The sequence below is a fragment of the Camelus bactrianus genome, chromosome 16, assembly GCF_048773025.1.
Source record: "Camelus bactrianus isolate YW-2024 breed Bactrian camel chromosome 16, ASM4877302v1, whole genome shotgun sequence".
Lineage (NCBI taxonomy): Eukaryota > Metazoa > Chordata > Mammalia > Artiodactyla > Camelidae > Camelus > Camelus bactrianus.
The window spans coordinates 17179510-17203290 of record NC_133554.1 but is presented as its reverse complement, the minus strand read 5'-3'; the positions used below and the strand labels follow the sequence as shown (position 1 = coordinate 17203290).

The 23781-nt window shown below is 40.6% G+C and overlaps 1 protein-coding gene across 1 annotated transcript in view; it reads left to right on the top strand.

Moving 5' to 3' along the window:
• ANKFN1 (ankyrin repeat and fibronectin type III domain containing 1) overlaps positions 1-23781 on the top strand; it is a 335257-nt gene that overhangs the window by 205710 nt on the left and 105766 nt on the right. Inside the window, exons 6-7 of the mRNA XM_010951115.3 lie at positions 11898-12092; positions 13840-13953. Coding sequence (XP_010949417.3) covers positions 11898-12092; positions 13840-13953 — 309 coding nt within the window. The remainder of the gene's footprint in view (positions 1-11897; positions 12093-13839; positions 13954-23781) is intronic.

Below are 23781 nucleotides of genomic sequence, written 5' to 3'. Positions count from 1 at the left end.
TATAAATTCAGATCGTGATAGGGAGGAAATCAATTGAATGAGTGGCTAGAGATTAAGAAAGTGGGACTATTGTAAATAGGGTTGGGCAAGAAAAGCCTCTCTGATGTGGTGTCCTTTGAGCCTAGTCCTAGACGATATCAAGGAATGGGCCATGAGAAGATGTGGGGTCCGATTCTGGGCAGAGTGAACGGCAAATGGAAAGGTTACAGAGGCAGGCAGGAATGAGGCTGCAGTATCTGAAGTGTGGCTGAAGCAAAATGAAGCAGGGGAGAGTGATGGCTGAGGAAGAAGTCACCGGGACCAGATCACATGGGACCTCACAAGCCACAGTGAGAGGTTTCCCTTTGATTGTAAGTGTGACGGGGAGACAGTGGAACAGCTTAAGCAGGTGGTGACATATTCTGCTTTGCGTCTTACAAGATCATGAGAGTGCTCTGTGGAGAACAGACAGCAGTTGGGACAAGTGTGAAATTACAAAACCAGTTAGGAGGCTATTCTAATGGTCCAGGAGACAGCCACCAGTTGCTTGGACCAGCACGGTAGTGACATTGATGGTGAGCAGGGGTGAAATTCTGCATGTATTTTTAACAGATTTGTTGAGATATAATTTACATGCCATACAATTCACTCATTTAACATGTACAATGCAGTGTTTTTTAGTATATGCACAGAATTGTGCCACCATCACCACAATTGATTTTAGACCCATTTTCATACCCCAGCCTCCCCACTCCTCCCAGCCCTGGGCAACCACTAATCTACCTTCTGTTTCTATGGATTTGCCTAGTCTGGACATCTCACATAAATGGAATCATATAGTATGTGGTCTTCTGTGAATGGCTTCTTTCTGGATGTATTTGGAAGTAGGGCTGATCGTACTTGCCAAAGGAAGCTGCTCTGGGGCCAGAGACCCCACCCAGGAGTGGATGGGATAAAATCATCCAGCCCCTGCCCTGTGCCAGGCACTATTCTGAGCACTTTACCTGTATTGACTCCTTTAATCCTCACACAACATTCTGAGGTAGGCACTCACATTCCCCTAGGTGCAAACTCTCTGACCCAATGACCACAATGGCTCTGAGCCACCGTTTTTCTGTTTCCTAAAAGAAAAAAGTAAACTCATCAAATTGTTAGTTTCACTAATACTGATTCACTTACTTCCAAGTGGGGAGACCCAGAAGGCTGAAAGAGAATCAAGCAAATATGTAATTAGAGGTCACATCTCTGCCCCTAAATTTCATAAAACCCCTGCCACCCAAAGACTAGGTACAGAGGCAGACCCTGATATCAGAAAACTCTTTCTTTGAAAAATGCTAAGCTCACCACATCCATGTCAAAAAGAATGAGGACTTGGGTTCAGTAGCTTTGGGGCTCCTCAATAAGAGCTCCTTCGTCAAAGTGCTGCTTCTTTTTAGTGGAACTGGAGGATTTGGAGGGATGGGCAAAGAAGGATGGAAGAAATCGAAAAAGGCTTAGTTGCTGCCTTCCAATTTATGTTGCAATAATGTCTGTCCCAAAGATCCAGTGAGAGAGCAGTGGAGAGAGAATCAGGGGGTCTGAACATAGAGAATGCTGACTGAGCCCCATTCTATAGGAACAAGGAGACCATTCATCCAGATGTTGCCTGCACTGGGCTGGATGAAACATTAGTCTTACTTACCTGCGACGCTACAAAGAATTTCTGCATTTTCCATGAAACCAGTGAGACTCCCCATCTCCCCCAAGCTCCCTTGTGCATAATTAAATCTCCATAAAAGAACCCAAGTACTAAATATCTCGTTAAACCAAAAGCAAATCCATGCAAAAGATCCCTGGTTTTTCTCACTCCCTCTGGGATGACAACCACATTATCATCACAAAGCTGTAAAGGACAGTGCGTGAGAGACCCAGGTTTTAGCCTCTGGGAAATATGATAGCTAAGTCACCCTGGCCACCCCAAAAGTTAAAGAGATAGGACCACGTATAGACTCCCACATGTTTAAAAATGCCCAAGGAATGTTCATTGACTACCTGTGAAATCTCCATGTATGTTATTCTCCAGTTTTCAGACTTGCCCTTCAGGACAATGTTATTAACTCCATGTTGAAGAATAGGAATTTGTGATTCTGAGAGGTTAAGTGACTAACCAAAGGTCACACATCTAGCAAACGAATAGGGATGTCAAGGATTCAAGTCCAAGTGTGTGGGAGGCAACCTTGCTGTCTTTCCAAGTAACCAATGTGGAAGGCTGTGGCCCCTGGGCCCCCGTAACTTTCCCTTTGTGCTGTTTGCTAAAATCCTGTGATGCGTTTCTTTCTCCTGTCCTGTGCCCTGAGGTGCCATTCCTGTTGGGAAAAGGCAGGATAGAAGAACACAATCTGTTTTCAGGGATTTTTAATTCACTTTAGCTATCAAGCACAAAAGAAATCGAATTGCTTCTGAGCATGAGTGTGAGCCAGCCCAGGAGAAAAAACAGAGTCTGCCAACCAGAGCCAGATAAGCAAAGCACCTGCTGCAAATTGTTCCCCAGGAGCTGCAGAGGCAGGATAGAAGAGAAGAAACATAACAATGAGGTCCTAAGTTCCTACACATTGCAAAAATGCCTTTGCTTGCATCATCTCATTAGATCCTGACAACTGGCTTGTGAGATGAGAGTTTCCTCGTTTTGATCAATGAGGGAACTGAAATAAGAAAAGACAAATCATTCACCCAATGCCCCAAAGCTACAAAGTGGTGGACCCGTGATTTGAACCCAGATCTTCTGTTATTAAATGCTCTGCTATTTGTGGGAAAGTATTAGCACGCTCACTGTCACACTGTAGATGTACAATTTCTTCCTTCCTCAACGCTCCACCTGTTCCTTTTCTAATGGCTGTCAAATATTTCAGGATTTTTAGTAGGGTGAATTTTCTGTCTTCCCTCCGCCTGTATGTTCCCGTTGGAAAACTAGCCCTATACTCTTTCCACTACACCAGCCAGAGATCCCAACACAACCCAGAAGGAAGTCCTCGAATTCTCTCCATTTCGTAACAGGAATCACAGAGACACAGATATGCTGAGGGACTTACCTCCTAAGCTGTTGGTCAGGCATGTCTTCCCTGAAATCGTAGAGCTGTATGGAAGTGTTCTTTATAAACATGGATTGAAACTCAACCATGTACATTTCCTTATTCAGAAGGAAAGTCCTAGAAGTGGCCACCCAAATTTGCACACTGCCCCATGGCTAAATTTATACAGAACCCCAGCCTGCTCATCAGATGAATCCCCTGTCTTTATTTGGCAACCTTTTTCTGTTCCTCCCACCTTTAGGCAAGCAGCACAAAGTAATAGTCATTCTAGAAGAAATCATCAGCCCTCATTAAAGTAGAACCCCACCTATGTCCTCTCGGACTGGTGTGCCGAGCTCAGGAAACAGGCACAGAATTTGAAAGGACCGGAGCTAGGAAAGGTACCATACAGAGGTATTTCAGGATGCCTGGGGGCTATTCCTTTGGTTTTGTTTTCATCCACTCAGTATCCCAGTCACCGTAACTCAAGCTCAGTTGCAAAGCTGCTATCTGAGAACGACTTGCCCCATATCTGAAAGCCCTCAGTCATAAACCCCTCCCTTATTCTAGTTCATATCCTGCCCCCCAACCGCCCCCACCCCGGAATCACACTCACCAGACTCCAGGAGGAATTGGCTGAATTGTCAGTGAGGTCCCTGCCTTTCTGAGGCTGCTGTCATCCATTTGGCATCATTTATGCTCTAGAAACAGTCATCATAAAGAAGCCAGTTCTTTTTGGATAACTGTCGTGTGCAAATCTGGTCACCCACCTGGATGTTGTCTTGTCTGTGGACCCCAGTCCCTGGCACGTAGTAGGTGCTGAGAAGTCTTCAGTTGAAATTTTAAGCCCTGCCTTATGCTGCTGGCAACCATAGGAATCCCATTTTAGCACGTATCCACACACATACATTACGTGTGTGTGCGCGTACACACGGTGTACGAGAAAAACCTTGTCTTCCAGTCATTTGCACCGTGGGGCCCCTGTTGTTGTTGTCCAGACACTGTTGGGAAACTTGGTTGTAGATGTAGCCTGGCTGTGTTTATTTTTACTGTTTAATAAGACGGTAGAACACTCCTCATTTTTTAGTCTCTCTGCCCTTTCCTATAGCTGCATTCTGCATTCCTTGGTGAACCCCTCTCTCTCACTTTCCTTGGATCCCGCCTGTCCAACTAGGAAATGTCTCCCAGAATTAGTTGTGTTCAGTTACTTCATAAAACACGGATTGCAGAGTAGCTGTCATCTGAGTGTGGTGCAGACACCAATGTTAAAATTTTGGCAGACTCGTCAGGGTGCACCACTGGTTTCTGCAGTAGTCCAGGGTCCGTGTCGGTGCTGGGACTGGTTCAGGGCACGTCTAAGAGGTGTGACTATAAACTAATGAGCCTGACTTTACGTAAACAAACACACCAGAAAGTCTACAATCCAAACGAATGTTATCCTTTAACAGGGTCCTCATGGGAGACCCCACACTTGCTCCAACAGTGCTGCCATTGCTCTAAACACTTTTGGATTTGTCCTCAGAGCCAGTTTATGAGAAAAATCTGACTCGTTGCTTAGAGTCACACCTGATTTTTGTTCCAAAACAGCATTGCTCAGCGCCATCACCCTCCGTGTTCACCAGACTTGGCTTCAAATGATTTAGAGAGGTTTCCTGAAATCAAATCCACCCTCAAAAGACAAAGATTTGCAACCATTAAGGATAAGTAAGGAACAAGCCTTAGGCAGGTCCCTAAAATGAGTCCCCGGGTATTTTTAGCTGCTAAATTAAAATAGGTGTGCAGATCCTCACCCTGCGTTACAGACTCGCTCCTCGAACCTCATCTCGTCCTGCTCACCCCTCACCCGTGACACGCCAGCCTCCATTCTGTTCCTTGAGCACTCCATGCTGTCTTATCAGAGGGCCTCTGTATTGTTATTCCCTAGGCTTGAAATGATTGAATGCTTTTCATCTCCATCATTACATGGCCAACTCCATCTTAACATTTCAGCTTAAATGTCACATCTTCAAGAGAGGCTTTCTTTAGCCACTCAGCCCAAAGTTGCTTTCTAATCACATCACTTTATTTTAATTTCCTACATAGCACTTAAATCACTCTGATGTTTTTTCTCCCTGTTTTTATTTGCTTATTTCCTGTCTCCCCTGCATTAGAAGGTAAGCTCCATAGAGCAAAATTTGTCTCCTTCATCACTGTATCCCCCGCAAACAGTAGACACCCAATAAGTATGTGTTTAATTGAACTGAAGGACTCAAAGGTTACTTCTACTTCTTTTGAAGGGTGTGAATATATTATTAATTTTGAAGGGAATGGTTTTACCAAATGTCGACTGCGTTTATCCTTTGCTTCTGAATAATTATTTAGCCATCAGGTGGCCACAGACTAAGTTCCAGTCACTTGCTCTTCAAGAGTCGATAATTGTCCTTTCATTCTTTTGTTTTTATATTTTTAATATACATGCAACACAGAATATATTCTCCTCATCAAAAATTAGAACATTATAAAGTTAAAAGACACCTTGGTCAGCGCACCCAACACATTTGTGTGTACATGCATAGATACATAGATGGTCTAGGTTCCCGTCCCTAAGTTCCTCCAGCATAACCACTGCTATCATCTTAAGGCATGCTTGAACTAGAGGATCCACCTCCAAGCTTGCTGAGTGACTGTTGGTGAGACCTGTGTCCCTTCCTGCAGTGGTCTCTCCACACAGCACTGCTCCCTAACATGGCATTTGGCTTCCCCCAGAGCAAATGATCTGAGAAAGGGAAAGAGAGAGAGAACTAGCCAAGATGGAAGCAACAGTCTCTTTTATGACCTAGTATCAGAAGTGACATGTTCTCATTTCTGCTGAATCTCATCGATCTTGAAGACCAGCATAGACCAGCCCTGGTACAGTGTTGGAGGGTGCGAATACCAGGAGATACACATCACTTGGGGCCCTCCTGGAGGCTGGCTATCCCACTACCTCTCTGGGATTGTTGAGAATTAAATGTCATAGGTTTAAAACATTTCTCTGGCACATTGTAAATGGTTAAAAAACAAAACAAAACAAAAAACTGTTAACCAATATAAGTCTCAGACACAAAATAAAACCACCCCAGATTTTCTGGTAAAGAGCTGAAATATTTGACCCCATCTACTGTATAGTTTGTGTTGTGAAAACACTGCCCAATATAAGCACTTTTTAAAGTTTGTAGGATTTTATGTTCTAAAAATACACTGTCCACCATAGGAGACACTGGCCACCTATGACTGTGGAGTACTTGAAATGTGTCCAGTCCAAATTAAAATGTGTCTTAAATGTAAAACTGACACTGAATTTTCAAGGCTTAGGTACAAAGAAGGATATAAAATATCTAATTAATAATTTTATGTTGATTGCATGTTGAAATGATAATATTTTGGATCTATTAAGTTAACTCAAGTATATTATGAAAAGTAATTTCACCTCTTTGTTTTTGCTTTTTTAATGTCACTGCTAGAAAATTTTAAATGGTGTGGCTCACACCGTATTACTGTTGGACAGCACTGAAAAATTAGCAGAAGATACAGTTATCTGATTTCACATTTAAACTCCCTGTGACATCATTGGGTAATCTACTTTGGATTTTCTAAATAATTTCTTCAGGTGTTCTGTGTTTGTTTTAGAGAAAATGTCCACTGGCCCCTGGAGTTTAGGAGGCCTAGGCAGGAAGTCCCTCTCTCTGTCAATGGCTCTGGCTTCTTAAGAGCAACAGTTACAACTGAAACTATATAATATAGGCTTTGTGGAGCCACATTCTGCCAAAAGTAGCAGAGAAAAATGTTCCAGAGCCCCATGTCCAGGATGGAATGAATTCTAGGAGAAGATAGTTGACAGTAATGAAAACGGAACGTTTAATCTGCAAATCGCTGAAACCTTTTTGAAACCACACTCTCAAAGTCCTTGGAAAAAAACCTGAAAATAAGACAACAGGTTGATACCCAAGTGAAGCCAAAGTGAATTTTGAGTCTTGAACCGTAGCGAAACGGGTAAATTGCAAAATTTATGTTTTGAGTTTTGCTGGTATGAGAGTTTTTGAATTTAAAAAATATTTAATTATTGGAATACCTCTATGTTGTTTCTTTTGACGTTCCTACCAGGAAACAAGTCAGTTGTGAGGTTGTTAGAAGGTTGTCACTTATGATTAGCAAAGATAAATTTTATTAACTGCTATTCTTGGTTGCCCAGAGGATATTGGCTTACAGTGAAAGGTTTATACCCAGGTGACCCTGTTTTCTCCTTTGAAATAACAAATAGGGTTGAAATTGACACCACTTAGTATGTATTTTTGAATGGTAGCTAGAACAGAAAATTTTTATCTGGGGCAGGAGATTTTTTGTTTTGTTTTTGATGGAAGAACACAGAGCTATTTTATAAAAACAAGTATTTGGTTTATTTTTGTGTGCCTCTAAAAAATATAACACAGACCAATGCACGTAATAATAATAATAATACAAACCTCTGCAAATTGAGAACCTTCTATATATAAGATTATCACAAGGCTGCCTTGGTGAGACGTGAGTTCCTCTCACGAAGGAAATCATACAGGACCAAGGGTACCAAGGGTACTGTCGGAAGAGGCACCTAAGGCTGGTTGTAACGATCCTTCTAACCCTGAGATTAAATGGTTGTCTTAGTGCCTCGTTTTTCTCATCAATAAAAACAAGGAAAATGCTAATAACAATAGAAAAGTTGTCACTAAGTTGCAAGGTGGCGTATCATTAGCAATTGGCGAACGTATTTATTTTTTTAAGCAAGCCAAATTAAAATTAGTTGACATTTTACCCTCAATGTATTTTCAAAGCTTTACGCATTCATCAGCCAGGCCCAAATTCACCAACTGCAGGGTAAGGGCAAAACTAAGAAAGAGTAAGGCCAGTAAGTAATTGGCAATCAGTAGGTTAGATTCAGATGGTGAAGAAAATCCACTCCGTCTGATTATTATTTATCTCGGGATTTAAACAGTAACCGTAATTGTGTTCTTTGAACACCAAGTTCCTGCCCTTCCCCCACCCCCACCCTGCAGTTAATTAGCTGGGCAGGTCTTATAACAAATACCCACTCAGAAACACTGGGTGGTAGAAATGCTGTTGATAATTAAACGCCACAATAGCATGGAGCCTAATTCAGGAGCCGCCAAGTGGTCTTGCCCCAGCCGGACTGCCCACCACACACTCACAGACCCTCCATTGTGCTGGCTGTGGCTGTGCAGAGGGATAGTTGCTTGGCTGGAGAAGGAATCAACTGTAGTAAGAGAGAAAAGACCAAACCTGGCAAACATATCCAGGAGTTCTGGACTCAAGGGGAAAATATCCAGAGGGTAGAAGTGAAAGGGGAATGGATCCAAGAATAAGAGATGTGGATGGACGGGAAAATCAATCATAAAGTAGACATTATTAGCCTTTCCAGTTTCTACGTCCAACCAACCAGAATGAGTTCACCCATCTTCTGCCCAATAGAATCAGGCAACTGGAAAACTACAATGCATATATAAACAATAGGTTGGTTTGCATTCCATTTGGATTTAGAGGAAGTTCACCGAGTTTTTTAAGGTTTTTAAGAAACTCTTGAATCATCATCCCACCTCCCTGGGTATCAGTTTCTTCATCTTTAAAAATAAGGGGGTTGAAAAGGTCCTCATTCTGGCGGGAGGGGAGGCAAAAATAGGAATGGGGCTCCCAGAAAAATTTCCAAGGTGTCAAAAAGCCTAACCTATCACATCATTACTTAAGGCCACATAGCCTAATATGATTATTGTATTTACTGGCCTTCCCTTAAAATATTAACCCAGTTTGTTAGGTTTGATCAGCCAATACTGAACAGATGCTTCTACTGGTTGTTTTAGAGGTCATTATTAATAGAGAGGAAAAATGATTACTTTAAGTCAGTTGGTTTGGTAGTCAATAAAGAAAATCTTTCAAAAGAGAGTATTTTATTAGACTATTAAAAAATCCATAGAATAAAAATAATAGAAGATTTGCTTCATGAAATGGTTTGAAACCACTGGCTCAGTTAGTGCTTCTCTTACTTGCTTCTGTTAGAAAAATTACCTCTAACAGAAGCAAGCTGAGTATACATATTCCCAGGAGCACCTGGGGACTTAGCCTAGAAAGGGAAAAAAAAAGAGACATCTATGAAGTCTCTCTTATTTTTTTTTTTTTAATCATCATTTTTTAGGAAAGTGTTCCATTCTTCGTCATGAAAGTGTTTGTTTCAACTTCTAAATAATGTGCTTTCACCAAAATCTGCATGGAAATGTTGACGTATTTATTCTGTGGCTTCAGAGGTGCCCACTGCACCCCCTCAACACCATCACCATATTATGTTGCAGGTTAGGTATCTCATTTTGAGAAGCACAGGGATCTAGATGACCTTGGAAAATGCCCTTGGCTGTAAAACTCTATGTATCTTCCTTGTCAGTCTATGAAGAGTTGAAATCCCTACATCTTGAAGATGTGGAATCCCTTTACCCCTAGAACGCAAATGGCATCAAGTCTGAAGCCTGGGAGTAAAGGGAAGTCTAGAAACAAAATGTGTTGTACTGGGAAAAGCGGGAGAAATTTCAGGGGGAGCCCAGCACAGCTCAAGAGAAGCTGTCCATCTGAAATGCCACCTGGAATTCACACCAGTAATAACTGTTGTGGATATAAAAATTAATAGGGGGGATTTCATAGTATTAGAAAAATTTATTTTTATAAATCATGTGTCTATCACCCAAGTGTTGACGCATGCATGCAATTCAAACATCAGGCGTACAATAAAAAGCTCACTGAATGACTTAGCAAGGACAATTCCCCCATTTTCTCCATAATTTGGAGTGGAAGAAGGGAGGGGGGAGTGGGTAGAGGGTGCAGTTACTGGGTCAATTAATCAACCTGAAAACTGTGACACAAACTCTGACGCCTAACCTATGTCTAAAAATACACAAACGTATACGAATTTGTTTTAAACTGTCAATGCCTATATTTAGGGCCTTCCCAGCAAGGCTATAATGAGACTGTGTTTGAGGGCTTCAGTCACAGCAGACTCTACCATTAATCTGAAGTTAGTTAAATTAACAGCATTTAGTACTGACTTGTCAATCTCACTGCTCCAGGAAATTGCACCTTGAGGCTACTAATATTGCCAATTTTTCCACAGGAGTATGCGCCTGCATGTATGTGTGTGTGTGTGTATTTTTTTTCTCCAGAACCTCCGTGTTCATACACCATCCTTGCTTCCCTATATCCACAGCACTTACATTATCATTTATTCTGGCCTCCTTTAGCCTTCCCAGGGGATTCTGCCTAGTGTAGCTGCTCAGTGAAAGAGTTTTTTAGCTTTATATTTGTTTGTTTATTTTTCTGTCATGGCTCATGACTGAGGCTTTAAAAAAAAAAAGAAGTGTGACAGTATTTAGAGTGCATGATTGACTGCTACAACAACATTCATTAACCATGACAAATCTGCAGCAAAACACAGTCCTGAGTGTTCTAAACAGCAACTTTAAAAAGAAAGAAGAAAGAAAGTCAAAGAAAAAGATTCCACTAATTTTTCATTGACCTCACCTATAAATACATTTAGACTGACGGTGAGCGGGAAGCAATCATCAATTAGTATTCATTTCCTGTAATTAATGCAAGCATGCCTATGAACACAACAGAATATGAATATATAACCACCTAATTTCCATTTCAAAATACACCTAGCAAATTTTCACTCGCGTTATCTTCACAGTATTTTCCCTCTTAATTAGAAGAATGAAAGGGTTGGATTTCCTTCCCACCCACCAGGGGGAAATAGAGTTTTAGTCAGAGAGAGAGTCAAACACATGTCGGCGACAGATGGAAAGAGCTTGCTTCTGATCCGTTTCGTTATTTGTGTGATCCTCTACTGCACGCACATGCTGAGGCTGTCCTCACTTCTTTATCACTAACCAAGAAGGGCTCCACTCAAGTGACCCAGTGGCCACCCGTGCAGACTCCCAACCTGACACAAGAATGTGAGATATTCTATCACTGACACGAACGTTCACTCACACAAGGGCAGGTTGGGTAAACAACACGATGTGAATCAAATAAAGACGATCACACTTTGACTTCGAGCAGAAATATCAAGCTTGACCACCTCTCTCGGTGAGAGGAGCTAGTATTATTACTTGCTCTCTGGGGCGCAGGCATCTCCAGAAACCGTCAAAGGTCATACTGATCAAAGGGCAGTGTCTGATCACAGCCCAGCCGTCCAGCCATCAGAACTCATTAGTTCTACTGTGGCAGCAATAGCGGAATCCTTTGTTAGCCATAAATAAATTGATTAATAACAACAAAATTACCACTAAGACACACATATGAAGATGTCTAGAAGCAGGGAAGAATATGACAAGAACAGAAAATCTGAATCAGGTTCTACCCAAAACGACAAAAAAAAAAAACAAAAACACACATCTTCAGCAGAATACAACTTGCCTCATGGATGACTCTTCTTAAGGCCTTCCTAGCTCTACAGATCTTCTGCCCCAAGTGTTTGTCCCTCTGAAAATCATGGAAACAAACATGTGCAGAAGTGGTCCTCATACTAGTGGAATTCTGATTAACTGTTAACCCTAATTAACTGTCCTCCTCCTAGTGGAATTCTGATGAGCTGTTCTAAGCAGCTATTCGGGCCAGGGGCAATACCTTACATTGATGGATTTACTATTTAATCCAGTGGTGTCACCAGTTGGACTTTCTCACAGTAAGATAGTTACTAATGAACAGAGATTCCACTTGCCCCAGGCATTGTTAAAAACCCATAGTCGATTCCCAGATAGCCTGCCAATGAAGCATCATTTCCCTGGAAAGGAAGGAGTCACCCCATTTCTTTCCTTTCAGTTGTCAGCCTGGAAAGCCGAGCCATGCACCTCCACACGCTGGTGCAGGAAGCCCAGGAGAGGGTGAGCGAGCTGTCTGCTCAGGTGGAGCATGAAGGATTCAGCCTGGACAACACAGAGAAAGAGAAGCAGCTGAAAGCTTGGGAGTGGAGGTACCGACTCTACAGACGCATGAAAACCGGCTTTGAACACGCCAGTGAGTACAAGCAGAGGTCTCGTGCATTGAACTAGACCAAACCTTGATCTGAGACAGCCAGGCCTCCTTTTCCTGATTTTTTGCAACTCTACCGGGTCATGGATGGCCCTGGTCGGCCTATTTGGAGTAAGGGCTCTGGGAGGCTGTAAAAGGACCTTTTGTCTTGCGGGATTTTCTGACTCCTCATGGGTTCTCTCACCACAGCCGTGAGGCTTCGGTGCTGCTGGCCTCTGTCCACCACATCACACTCATCTAGCACTTTCCACCCGCCGCACCCCGATACCTAATGACCTGCATGCTCTGATGCCCTAAGTGGCTGTATTTGCGGAGGTGGAGGTGGAAAAATGCTTCAAACTCAAGTTTAAGTTGTTTACAGCTCTGCTATCTACAGTTTATATAAACTAAGCGTAGTTACTACAGGCAACAGAGGACAATCAACCCATTAACTATGCTTTTGTCTGTACTTCCGTTCTCTTTACCAAGTCTTCTTGTTAGTTTAAGAAAAGCCTTGTTTCAAGATAATACTCATTAGCACTGGAAGGTACTGTTTAGTGCTGCCCCTGATTTAAGAATTCCTATAAAATCCCAATACTTGTGAAATATTAAACTCTTACAACAAAGTGATCTTATTTAAACAACAATGACAACAACAAAATTAGACTTGAAAATTTAAATATCAGTAAGGAAAAGGCCAGTTCATTAGTTTGGGAATTACCTGTCTCTGCTTTGTGATATAAACAAACACCAACAGCAGTGAAATTCTTGTTCTCTGACCTAGTGTTGTATACGAAATGCCAAATCTAGGCCTGATCCTTTCCCTTGAAGCAAATAGCTGAAGCAGCGTTAATGAAAGCTCACTTCTAACATTAACCATCTCTTCAGCAATGCTGGTACATGTTTTTTTTTTTTTTTTTTTAATAAAAGGCATTCAGCAATTTGTTTTAATAAATGCATTTACTGTTGTACCTTGTTTAGGACAGATTAATACAAGAATCAGTCAAATTTTTGGACTTGATGCCATTTTAAAAAATTCTAAACTGCAAAATATCTTCTGGATGTTAAAAAATTCCTAGAAATATCAGAAGTCCTTTAAAACATGAAGTTAGTGGACGTGACATTTGCCCATGAATTCTTTCTTAGAAAACTCCTCCTTGATGTAATAGGATGCTTTGTGAGAGCCAGGCGAGTTAGCACTTCATACTGGGAAGAGCCCAGAACTGGGCATCTGAAGCCACGGCCTTTCATCCTACCTGTGTCTTCGGTGTGTCCTTGAATCAGTAATTTGGCCTCTTTGGGCTGCGGTTTCCTCATCCTAACAGTGGAATACTGTTACTCATTCTTTCTACCCAACAGGGATGCAAAAAGGCTCTAATGAAATGATTTACAGGGAAGTCCCTTATGAAATAGACCAGTCTCTCTCTACAACGTCGGTTCCTGCTAACACTTTCTGGCCTCCTCCCCACTGGTCCAAGCCCAAAACTCCTATTGTGTTCCAAGATACTTTAGGAAGGCTTAACTGGTCTTACTTACCCCTTCAGAAGATGTTCTAATGCTCAAATAAGACCACAATGGCAACAAATAAAGGCCATGGAGACTTCTGATGAAAATGTTCAAAAGCAAAAGCTATTAGGCTCTACAAACAAATGTTTCCATAGTGTGTGTTTCAGGGTATCCTTTGAAGAGGCAGGCACATTGTTTGAAAAGGATTTGCTGTGTTAAGATCCTTGTGTTTTTCCTTCTGTCCCAGGAGCCCCCGAGGTGCCAGCCAATGCCTGTCTCACGGTAACCAGCAGCACATCACTCACTGTCAGCTTTCAAGAGCCTCTGAGCGTCAACGCAGCTGTAGTAACCAGATATAAAGGTACTGGAACTCCAGACACTTTTTTCACTGCTCCTTCTTAAAAAAAAACAATCTATTGTTTGGGGCTCAATTGTGCATTTCATATGTTTGTTTTTCCCGCTGCTGGGATTTTTTTTCATCCCATTTACTTTTGAAATTGAAATATTTCCATAGGCATTCACACACACGGCACTAAGGCGACTGAGCATATGTCTCAGACTCAATATTAATACTAGTATTCCATTCCCGTTCGCAGAGGGCCTGCCCCAGCATAGCGTATGGTTAGGGGCGGGACTGAGTAGGACACAGTAAAGAATCAGCCTGATTTGAGGGGCTTAGAGGCTGAGATATGGAACATAAATGGGGGGCGTGCAAACCAATAGCTGTAATAGGTAAGGAAGGTTGAGAGTTAAAACAACGACAACGTTGGAGGTCAGAAAAGAAAGAGAGGTGGGTAAGTGATAGAATCAGAGAGGCCCCGGGGGAGCGGTGGCATTTGGGCCTAGCTTTCAAGGATGGCTGGGGTTCGAACCAGACGACACTGGGAGGTACGTGAACTCCAAGTGCAACAGGGAACAGTGGACACAGGTGTAAAAGTGAGAGCAAACAGGGGAGAGTGAGGGAGTTTGCAGTGGCTCCAGGGGAGGGCAGGGTTCTTGAGAAAGCACGGTGAAATGTACCATCAGAGAGTGAAACTAGGGTCTGGACGTAGGTGTGGAATAAGGCTTGAAGTCAAGACTAAAGAGACTGGGGTTTATCTGATGGACTCCGCAGACCACTGAACAAGACGGAAGCAAGGTCAGAGAGAGACCTGAAAATTTTAACAACACTGTGTGATGTATTGGAAGAGATGTGGACATAGAATAAAGAAACGAATTAGGGAGCGGTTCAGGAGAGAGGCCATGACAGCTGGACCTGACAGCTACAGCAGCTCTGAGCAAGGAGAGAGAACACTCACAGGAGAAAGATTTCATGGAAAAGTTACAATGATAAAGCCAAGGCTTACAGAGCACCTGCATGTGCGCCAGGCACTGTTGAAAGCCTTTATATGCATTAACTCTATTCTTCACAACAACCCTATAAGGTAGATACTGTTGTGGTTCCCACTTTGCAGATGAAAAAAACTTGAAGCAATGAAGTTAAGGACTTGCCTACAGACTCACAGAAGAACCAGAAATACCACATTATGTTGACTCTTGAATGTGGTGGGCAAAAGCGAAAGAAATGTTTTCCTGATTGATGAGGATATACGAAAGCACCCTGAGCAGTCCTAAAACCTGATAGAACTCTCTACACATACTGCAAGATGACAGGCCACCACGCAGGCTTTCTCTGTTCAGGTCACTACTGAGCCTTGGGCCGCAAAAATGTCCAAGTAGCATATGCCTTCCTTTCTCCTTCCTAGGGGCTGTTCCCAGGAGAACCTCCTGTGTCTGCAAACATTACTCCACCCACATAGCTTTCTGAGGTACTTGGAATTTTCCAGATAACTCCACTGTGTTTGTAATATCATGAGTAAAATAGCTTTGAATTGGTTTTCACTTTGGGTTTTCTGAATCACTCTAAGAGAAGGTAGCCTGAAGCTACTAGCAACTGCAGCTAAATGAAGCCACCAAGAATGGCTGCCCCCAGCCATCCTTTGATACAATTCTGGTACGTTCTCCTGGTTGCTGAGACTTCCTGAAATTCAGAGCAAATGTTTGCAGAGCAACATCAGACATGGGCAGGCCTCCTCACTTTCTCCCTCTCTCCAGCTCAGGGCTTTGATGAAGGGTTTCATCAGTGCTGCCCAACTTGACATTGTCTTCCTACATTTGATGACTGAGCTATCAGGAGCTAATTTATCCAGACTGTCAGCTCTTTAATACTTGACCATCATGCCAGCAAATTCCATCAACATTCACGCATTAGCACACATCATCTCAGGAGATTTGCGTTTGGGTGCTGTTGAAGTGAAAGGTCACAAGTGGGTTCTCTTAGTGACTGGAGGGTCTTAATTAAGCATTATAAATAGAATTGTCTGTTGCATTGTGGAGAAGGCTTCCTTGTGTTAATTTTTAAGGTCGTAAATTGAGTTCTTAACCTGACCGCTCTCAAGGGTTATTTAAAACAGCTGCCAGCCTACTGTACCCTGAGACGGTAGGACAGTTTTTAAATCAGGGTTGAAGTAATTATGTAATTATGGAAATATTAGCAAAATTACCCTGAGACAAGGCTAATTATTTTGTTTGCTTTAAAAAAAGAAGAAACAATTCAGAAATCCACAGAATGAAACGGCAATTATCCAATTGGTTAGAGGGAAGGCTTAACCCTGCAGTATTTAGGGTTTGGCAAAAACATAACTGTTCTCCAGAATTTCTGGGTTCAGCAAAACCTCAAGCCTATTTTGACAACTGGATGTTTTCCCCCTTCATGCTTAAGCCAGTTCTTGAAAGAAAATCTGAATCCTTCTGTTTCTTCTTGTTTACACTCAACTCATCAACATGCTACCCCCACCCCACCGGAAAGTTTGTTAATATCCGGAAATCTTTTTAAGAGCATCTCTTGATATGCCTTCTTCAGGCCCCCGGGGTCATGCACTCGGCCAATTGCCATCCCAACTCGGAGATTAGAAGAGTCAATTTCAGCTTAAAACTCAGAAAACAGTTTTGTTCAGACACTCCCTGAACTTTTCTGCCTGCATCTTCCGTGAAAACAGGAAAACAGAGCTAAAAGAGCTACGGTTTGTTTCCAGGTGTTCTCCTTGGATTCAAAGAGCACTTGCATCTTTTGGTCCCATCTCACCAATCTTCATGACTTACAGAGAAAAACTAGGGTTATTTCAGAGGCTTTGATCCTTTGGACAATTGCCAGAGCTTCATTCCACATTTTCTCCTGTCTTGGGTGACCTACCTGGAGCTCTCATTTGCAAAGAGTATGTCATTTCTCTGTAGTCCCAAAGCAGAAACACCTTTTCCACAGTGATCTTACTGCTCTTTGCAAGACGGGGAGCCAACAGGAGGGTGTCCTTTAACAGGTGCAGTGCAGCATCTGTTTTCCATCCTGAGGATGAATTATTTTCTGACATTTTTTTTCTTAAAGCCTGCCTCAAAGTGGTCACACCTTAAGAGTCTGCCAGTTACAAGCTGCTGCAGTAGTTGCTCCAGTATCTGTGAGCAGAACCCTGGTTTGGGTCGTGCCCTTCCCCGCCTTTCTTCCCACCTTGTTCCCTAACAGATTAGAGACCTCCACCCTACTTCCTCCCTGCACAGGCTTTAATAGCAAATTATTTCACTGCTCTTCATTGGATGGCATTTTAAAAAATAAGTTAAAGAGCATTTTGCCTCGCAGAGATTGACAGGACCTTTCAGGAGCTGGTAGGGTATCTGCTTCTGCCAACCACCATCTCCAGTTTCTTTCTCAGCAGGAGAGGAAGCCAAAGAATTCTAGGGAGATATCTGGGGACACTGCAGCTTCTAGGAGGGAAAGTCCACCATTTGTACATTAAAACTCTCAGAGTTGATAATTTATAATGATAATGTGAGCTTGGTCATGACTTGATCACCTGGGCCATCTTTTCCTAAGACTTAAGAAAAACCTAACTTCACAGGGCTTGGGTGCACACTGCTTAGTAATTTATGCTATTTTTACCCCTTCTATTATTTTTTTCCTCCTATACGTTGTAGTTGGAAAGATATTTGTCTAACAAGAAAAATGCATTTGCATTAGAGAATATAATTACTTTCCATATTTAATTGAAGAATTAATCTGATCATAAGCATGAGGTAGCTACCTTCATTACTAGATTGAAATGATATAATTCCACAAAACAAAAATATTTATAACTTCATTTAGCCTGTTTGGGCAGGAGTGAAGCCAAAAGTATGCAGATGAGAGCAACTAGGAGAGACAGGAGATATTACGTCCAGAGGATTTGAAACTCAGTGGATTAACATTTTTTTGCGTGCAAGTGAAAATGCGGAAGTGAGTTGAGTGACTAAACGTATGATAAGTGTAAACAGCAGGTCCAGTGGGAGTGAGGAAATGCCAACACTACTCAAGAATCATTTCTCTGACCAGCTACAGCCTTGACGTCCTAAGTCCTTCTCCCACCCTCCACTAGTTACAGAGCTGTCAGGATCCAGCCAGTTTACTCTCCAACCATCCTGCAGACCATCCTGTAAATCAGATACGTTGGGAAGCATATCCTTTTTGCATTTTCTTCATTTAGAAAAAAACATTAAACCCTCAAACAACCCAGTACAGGGTTATGTAAAAGAAAATATCCAGGTTCCCGGTTTCCCCAAGGTCACATCTTTATCACCGTTAATCTCTGTTATGAATTTAACATGTATCGTTACAAATCCTTCCTTGATGCACGTACACATATATGTACGTGCACACAGATGTATAGTTTTGTGTGCTCTAATATCATTTTATCTGTCTGATCCTACAGCTAGTTCTTGTCAATTCAACAATATCTCATACACATGATACACATCTTTCTGTGTCAGTGTGTTTGGGTCTTCATTCTCGTAAATGGTTGTATAGTATTCCTGTTCCCCTAGATGGAGGTGCCCTAATGTGCTTAAATCTTCTCCCACCGATGGACACAGGTGGTTCAATATTTTTTCCTATTATATAATGTACTGTATAATGTTGTAATCCTTGTATGTATCTCTTTTACCTGTGAGAATATTTTTTTCCTGGAGTGGAAAGGTTTGCATATCCACACACTCTTTCTCACCAATCTGCCTACAACTATGCTAAGCCCATATAGTAACTTCATAGTATATCTTAACACCTGGGAGGGCAGGTCCTCCCCGTGGTAATCTTGTTCAAAATGTCTCAGATATTTGCACATATGTTCTCTTTGAAATGAATTTTAGAATTGGCTTGTCAAGTTTAATTTTTAAAATCTTATTGAAGGTACCATCATATTCCTAAATTAATGTGGAGAGACTTCCCATCCACGAAATGTCTTCCTAATCAAGTTGAGTTTTACATACTTAGGAAAGTTTAATGATTTTATTTATATCGGTCTTCTTTCCAGTAAAGTCTCGTGCTGGATATATTTTATAGTTGTGGGGACTATTCATAAGTGAACTCCTTTCAAAATATTCTCATTAGCTATTGTGGGACAGTAGAGGAGCTATTTCTAATTTTTAAAAAATCTGTAGTTGGCTCCTTTACTAAACTCTCTTAGTAATAACTTTTTTTTTCAGTAGATTGTCTTGCATCTCATGAATTTTTTTATATCATCTTCAAGAAAGGATCATTTTGTCCCTTCCTTTCTAGCACTTTTCATTCTGTTTCAGATCTCAGTTCATTAACTAGATAGAGTCAATGTGAATTCTGGTTCCCACTACATTGTGTATAGTGCCTGGGGTAGCAGATATTCTTCTCTTGTACTTGCTTTTGTCAACATGCATCTGATATTTCACCATGAAGTATGATGTCTACTGTAAGTTTCTGGTAGATGCCTTTTACCAAATTAAGGAACTTTCATTTGGATTGTGATGATTGATGCAGTCAGTGTTGAACACAATTTGCAAACCTCCTCTTCGATTAGAACCCCCTGAATACCTCGAACGCCATATATTTGTGTCCTTTCTTTTAGAATTGGTGAACATTTGTCTATTTTATTGGTTTGTTTGAAGAATTAACTTTTTGATTCATAAGATCTATTTCTTGCTTACTTTCTATTTGATTAATTTCTGGCTTTAGCTTTGCCAAACTCTACTACTTTCTGTGGGTTTATGTTTTTATTTTTCTTTCCTACTTTTGTTTTTTATTTGAAAACTTAATTTACTCTTTTCTTTATTTTTCTTATTTTCTAATTTATGGATTTTATGGCTATAATTTTTCCCCTGACTACTGTTTTGTCCATATCCCAAAAGTTTAAAATCTGTTGCTATAATAATCACTTATTTATAAATGATTTGTAGTTTGTTTCATTCCCACCCTAGCCAGCTTTCAGAGGAGTCATCTTAAACTTCTAACTATCCATATCCATATTTTTTGCTATATTTTTTGCTGTTAATTTCTAGTTCTTATATTCAATAAGAAAAATTGTACATGTGCTATATCCTGTTGATTTTTTAAATAATCCTTCCTTGTGGCTAACCAGTAAATCCAATAAGTACCATACTTGGTGTTTGAAAAGAATGTGTTAACTCCATTGGGTATAAAGCATCAACGTGTGTATGTTGTTTAAATCCCTGCTGTTTTGTGAAGTATTTGTCCCTTTGATCTTTGATCTCCGAGAAGCTGCTTTATTTGTCTTGCTTAATGCTGTTTGCCTCAGTTTCCATTTGTAATTAGCATTACTTTCTATGCTTCCATTTGCCTGCTGTCTTTTCTGTCTTTTTTATTTTCATCCTTTCCATGCATTTGCAATCCATTTGTCTCTTGTAAGAAGTGTATAGTTAAATTTTCCTTACTCAGTCTGAGAGTCTCTTTGTGTACACCTTTTATTTATTTACTTATTTATTTTTTGTCCAAGGTGATATAAGAAAGGGATTAAAAAAACCAATTTGTACTGAAAGGCTTATTTATAATGAAAAACAACCTTAATTGGCTCCATCATTCGCATCCTTCTTTCTCTCGGAGCCAGCCACTTTTAATGCCTTTACTTCTCATAGTTACCCATCTACTTTAATTAATATGCTTCTATGGCTATTTTTTGATTTATCAGTTTCAGGTCTTATGTATGCCATTATAACTATAACAGAAATGAATTTAACTCTCTCATAACTCCACACTCATCTATGCTTTCCTATTCTCTGAACATACTTGTATTTCCATTTTTAGTTAAGTCAACTATGTTTACACTATTATGAGCATTAGGTTTTTGACACTGCAGAGTCAAGTAGTGTACTATGATTATATTTCCTTTCCTAAGTATTTTCCTCAAACCTCTAATTATCTTTTTCTCTTTTCTGCCCTACTTGCCATTATCATATTCAAAGTTCATTTCAAATGATCCTTTCACGCTGATTTTCCCAAGACTAGTACTTACTTTCCCTCTTAGAATACTCTCTGCTCATGTTTCACTGTGTAATGCTGCATAATAAAAATGCATTAGGTTTCCTTTAGGGAAATGCTCATTAAAACTACAATGAAATATTACTACATGCCTCTCACAGTAGCAAAAAATTTTAAATAGTGACGGCACCAAATGGCCAGGATGCGGAGATATCAGATCACTCATACATTGCTGGTGGGAATGTAAAATGATACAGGCACTCTGAAAAGCAGTTTGGCAATTTCTTAAAAAACTAAACATGCAACTACCACACATCCTACCAATTGCTCTACTGGACATTTATTCAATAAAAAAATGAAAATTTTGTGTTTGTATAAAAACCTGTACACAGATGTTTATAGCAACTTTGTTTTAATAGGCCCAAACTAGAAACAATTCAGATGTCCCTCAACAGGTGACTGGTTAAACAAACTGTAGTACATTCATACTGTGGAATACTATTCAGCAATAAAAAGTTACAATTTTTTTTTAAATTGAAGTATAGTCAGTTTATAATGTGTCAATTTCTAGTGTATAGCATAATGTTTCAGTCATACATATACATACATATAATCCTTTTCATATTCTTTTTCATTATAGGTTACTGCATGATATTGAATATAGTTCCCTATGCTATATAGTATGAACTTGTTGTTTTATCTATTTTTATATAGTAGTTAGTATCTGTGAATCTCAAATTCCCAGTTTATCCCTTCCCACCCCATACCCCCCTGGTAACCATAAGTTTGTTTTCTATGTCTGAGTCTGTTTCTGTTCTGTATATAAGTTCATTTGTCTGTTTTTTAGATTCTATCATGTGGTATTTTTCTTTCTCTTTCTGGTTTACTTCACTTAGAATGACAATCTCCAGTTCCATCCATGTTGCTAGAAATGGCATTATGTTACTATTTTTTATGGCTGCGTAGTATTCTATTGTGTAAATATACCACCACTTCTTTATCCAGTCATCTGTCAGTGGACACTCAGGTTGTTTCTATGTCTTGGCTGTTGTAAATAGGACTGTTATGAAGATTGGGGTGCATGTATCTTTTCAAATTAAAATTCCCTTTGGGTATATGCCCAGGAGTGGGTTTGCTGGGTTATATGGTAAGTCTGTTTTTAGTCTTTTGAGGAATCTCCGTACTGATTTCCATAATGGCTGCACCAAACTACATTTCCACAAGCAGTGTAGGAGGATAAAAGAACAAATTATTGATATGCACAACAACCTGGATGAATCTCCAGAGAATTATGCTGAGTGAAAAAGCCAATCCAGAAAAGCTACACAGTGTATTATTGCATTTATATAACACTCTTGAAATAACAAAATTATAGAAATAAAGAACAGATTAGTGGTTGCTAGGCATTAAGGAGGAAATGAGGAGGGGAGAAATGGATATGCATGGCTCACTTTTTTGTTTTCCAGCTAATGAATATATATAGTTTTAAATACCTTGTTTACCTTTGAAGAGATCTTGAAGAGAGAAGAAAGTTGGGCAGGCATGTGTCAGTTTGGCATCTTGATCCAATCTCTTCTCCAAGTCACTTCTCTTTCTTACCCAGACTGTCTGCTCAGTAAATACAACCTAATAACTAACATTAGCCTAAGCCAGCCCACTTATGAAAGCATATCTGCTATGTCAAAAAAATTATGAAATCTAGGTAAGGACACACATGAAACTGGGTTTTTATATCAGCTGGTGAAGGATTATTCCTGACACTAATGTCTTCTTCCTGTTATATTTGGAAAATCATATATCCAGAGAGGTATACGGAGTTTGGGAAATATGTTTTTTCTCTAAGGTATGGGGAGTTCCTTGAAGGCAGAAATCTTGTCTTTTTCATTTTTCCCTTCACCTCCTACATTCCAGTTAGCATTGGCCTTCTTTCTGTTCTTAAACCACATCCCCCACCACAGGTCATTTGCACATGATGATCCCTTTGCCTGGAGCACTGCCTCTCCATTCCCTGCCCACTGATAGTTCAGGTCTCTATTAAGAGTCATTTCTTCAGAGAAACATTTTCTAGTGTTTAATATAAATCTGGCCTATTACAAGTTCTATCATGTCTTTTACCTTTTAGTCAAAGTAATACTCACAGCTTGCAAACATCTCTTTATTTCTGTGGCCTATTTTTAAGTTGAGGTAGGTTTCTTTCTTACAGAGCTTGTTACAGTTTTTAATACCTAATATATGTATAACGTTATTTCCCAAATTTCATTTGACCATGATTGGATGTTTCATGGGAATAATGTTTCACAGAACCCTGAGAGTATTTAGAACAGGAATTCTCAAACTAAGCTGCACAGTAGTATCAGGATGTCTGCCAGGAGCCCTTTCCAAGACCAGTCAAATCTGAGTCTTTGCAGGATGAGGACCCAAGCATAGATATTTTTCAAGAGCTGTAAGATGATTCTAATATGCAGCTGGGTTGTTAACGTGTGGTCATGTCTTTAATACGTGTCCCTCCAATCAGACTGTAAGCCTCACATGAGCAGGGACTTTTTGTTCATCCCTGTGCTCCTAAAATTCGGCATGGGGCCCCACATTTATGTGGTAGGTACTCAGTTAATTCCTTGTGAGTCACAATGGGCGTAGTAACACAGTCCCCTTGTTTATGGGGCTTAGAGGTTAGTGGGGAAAATAAAGCTCGGCCACATAAGAATTCATTTCACAGTATAAGGAAACTAGGGCATGTCACTGACCAAAGTGTTGAGGCTGGAGTTTCTGACTGGCTTTGTCCAGTCCCTCTTTTATTGAGCCTCACCTCTCATCCTTCTCCTTTATAAGGAGTTTACCGTTCTCTTCTCAGACCCCCTCCCCTTGCCTTTAGTTTCATTCTTC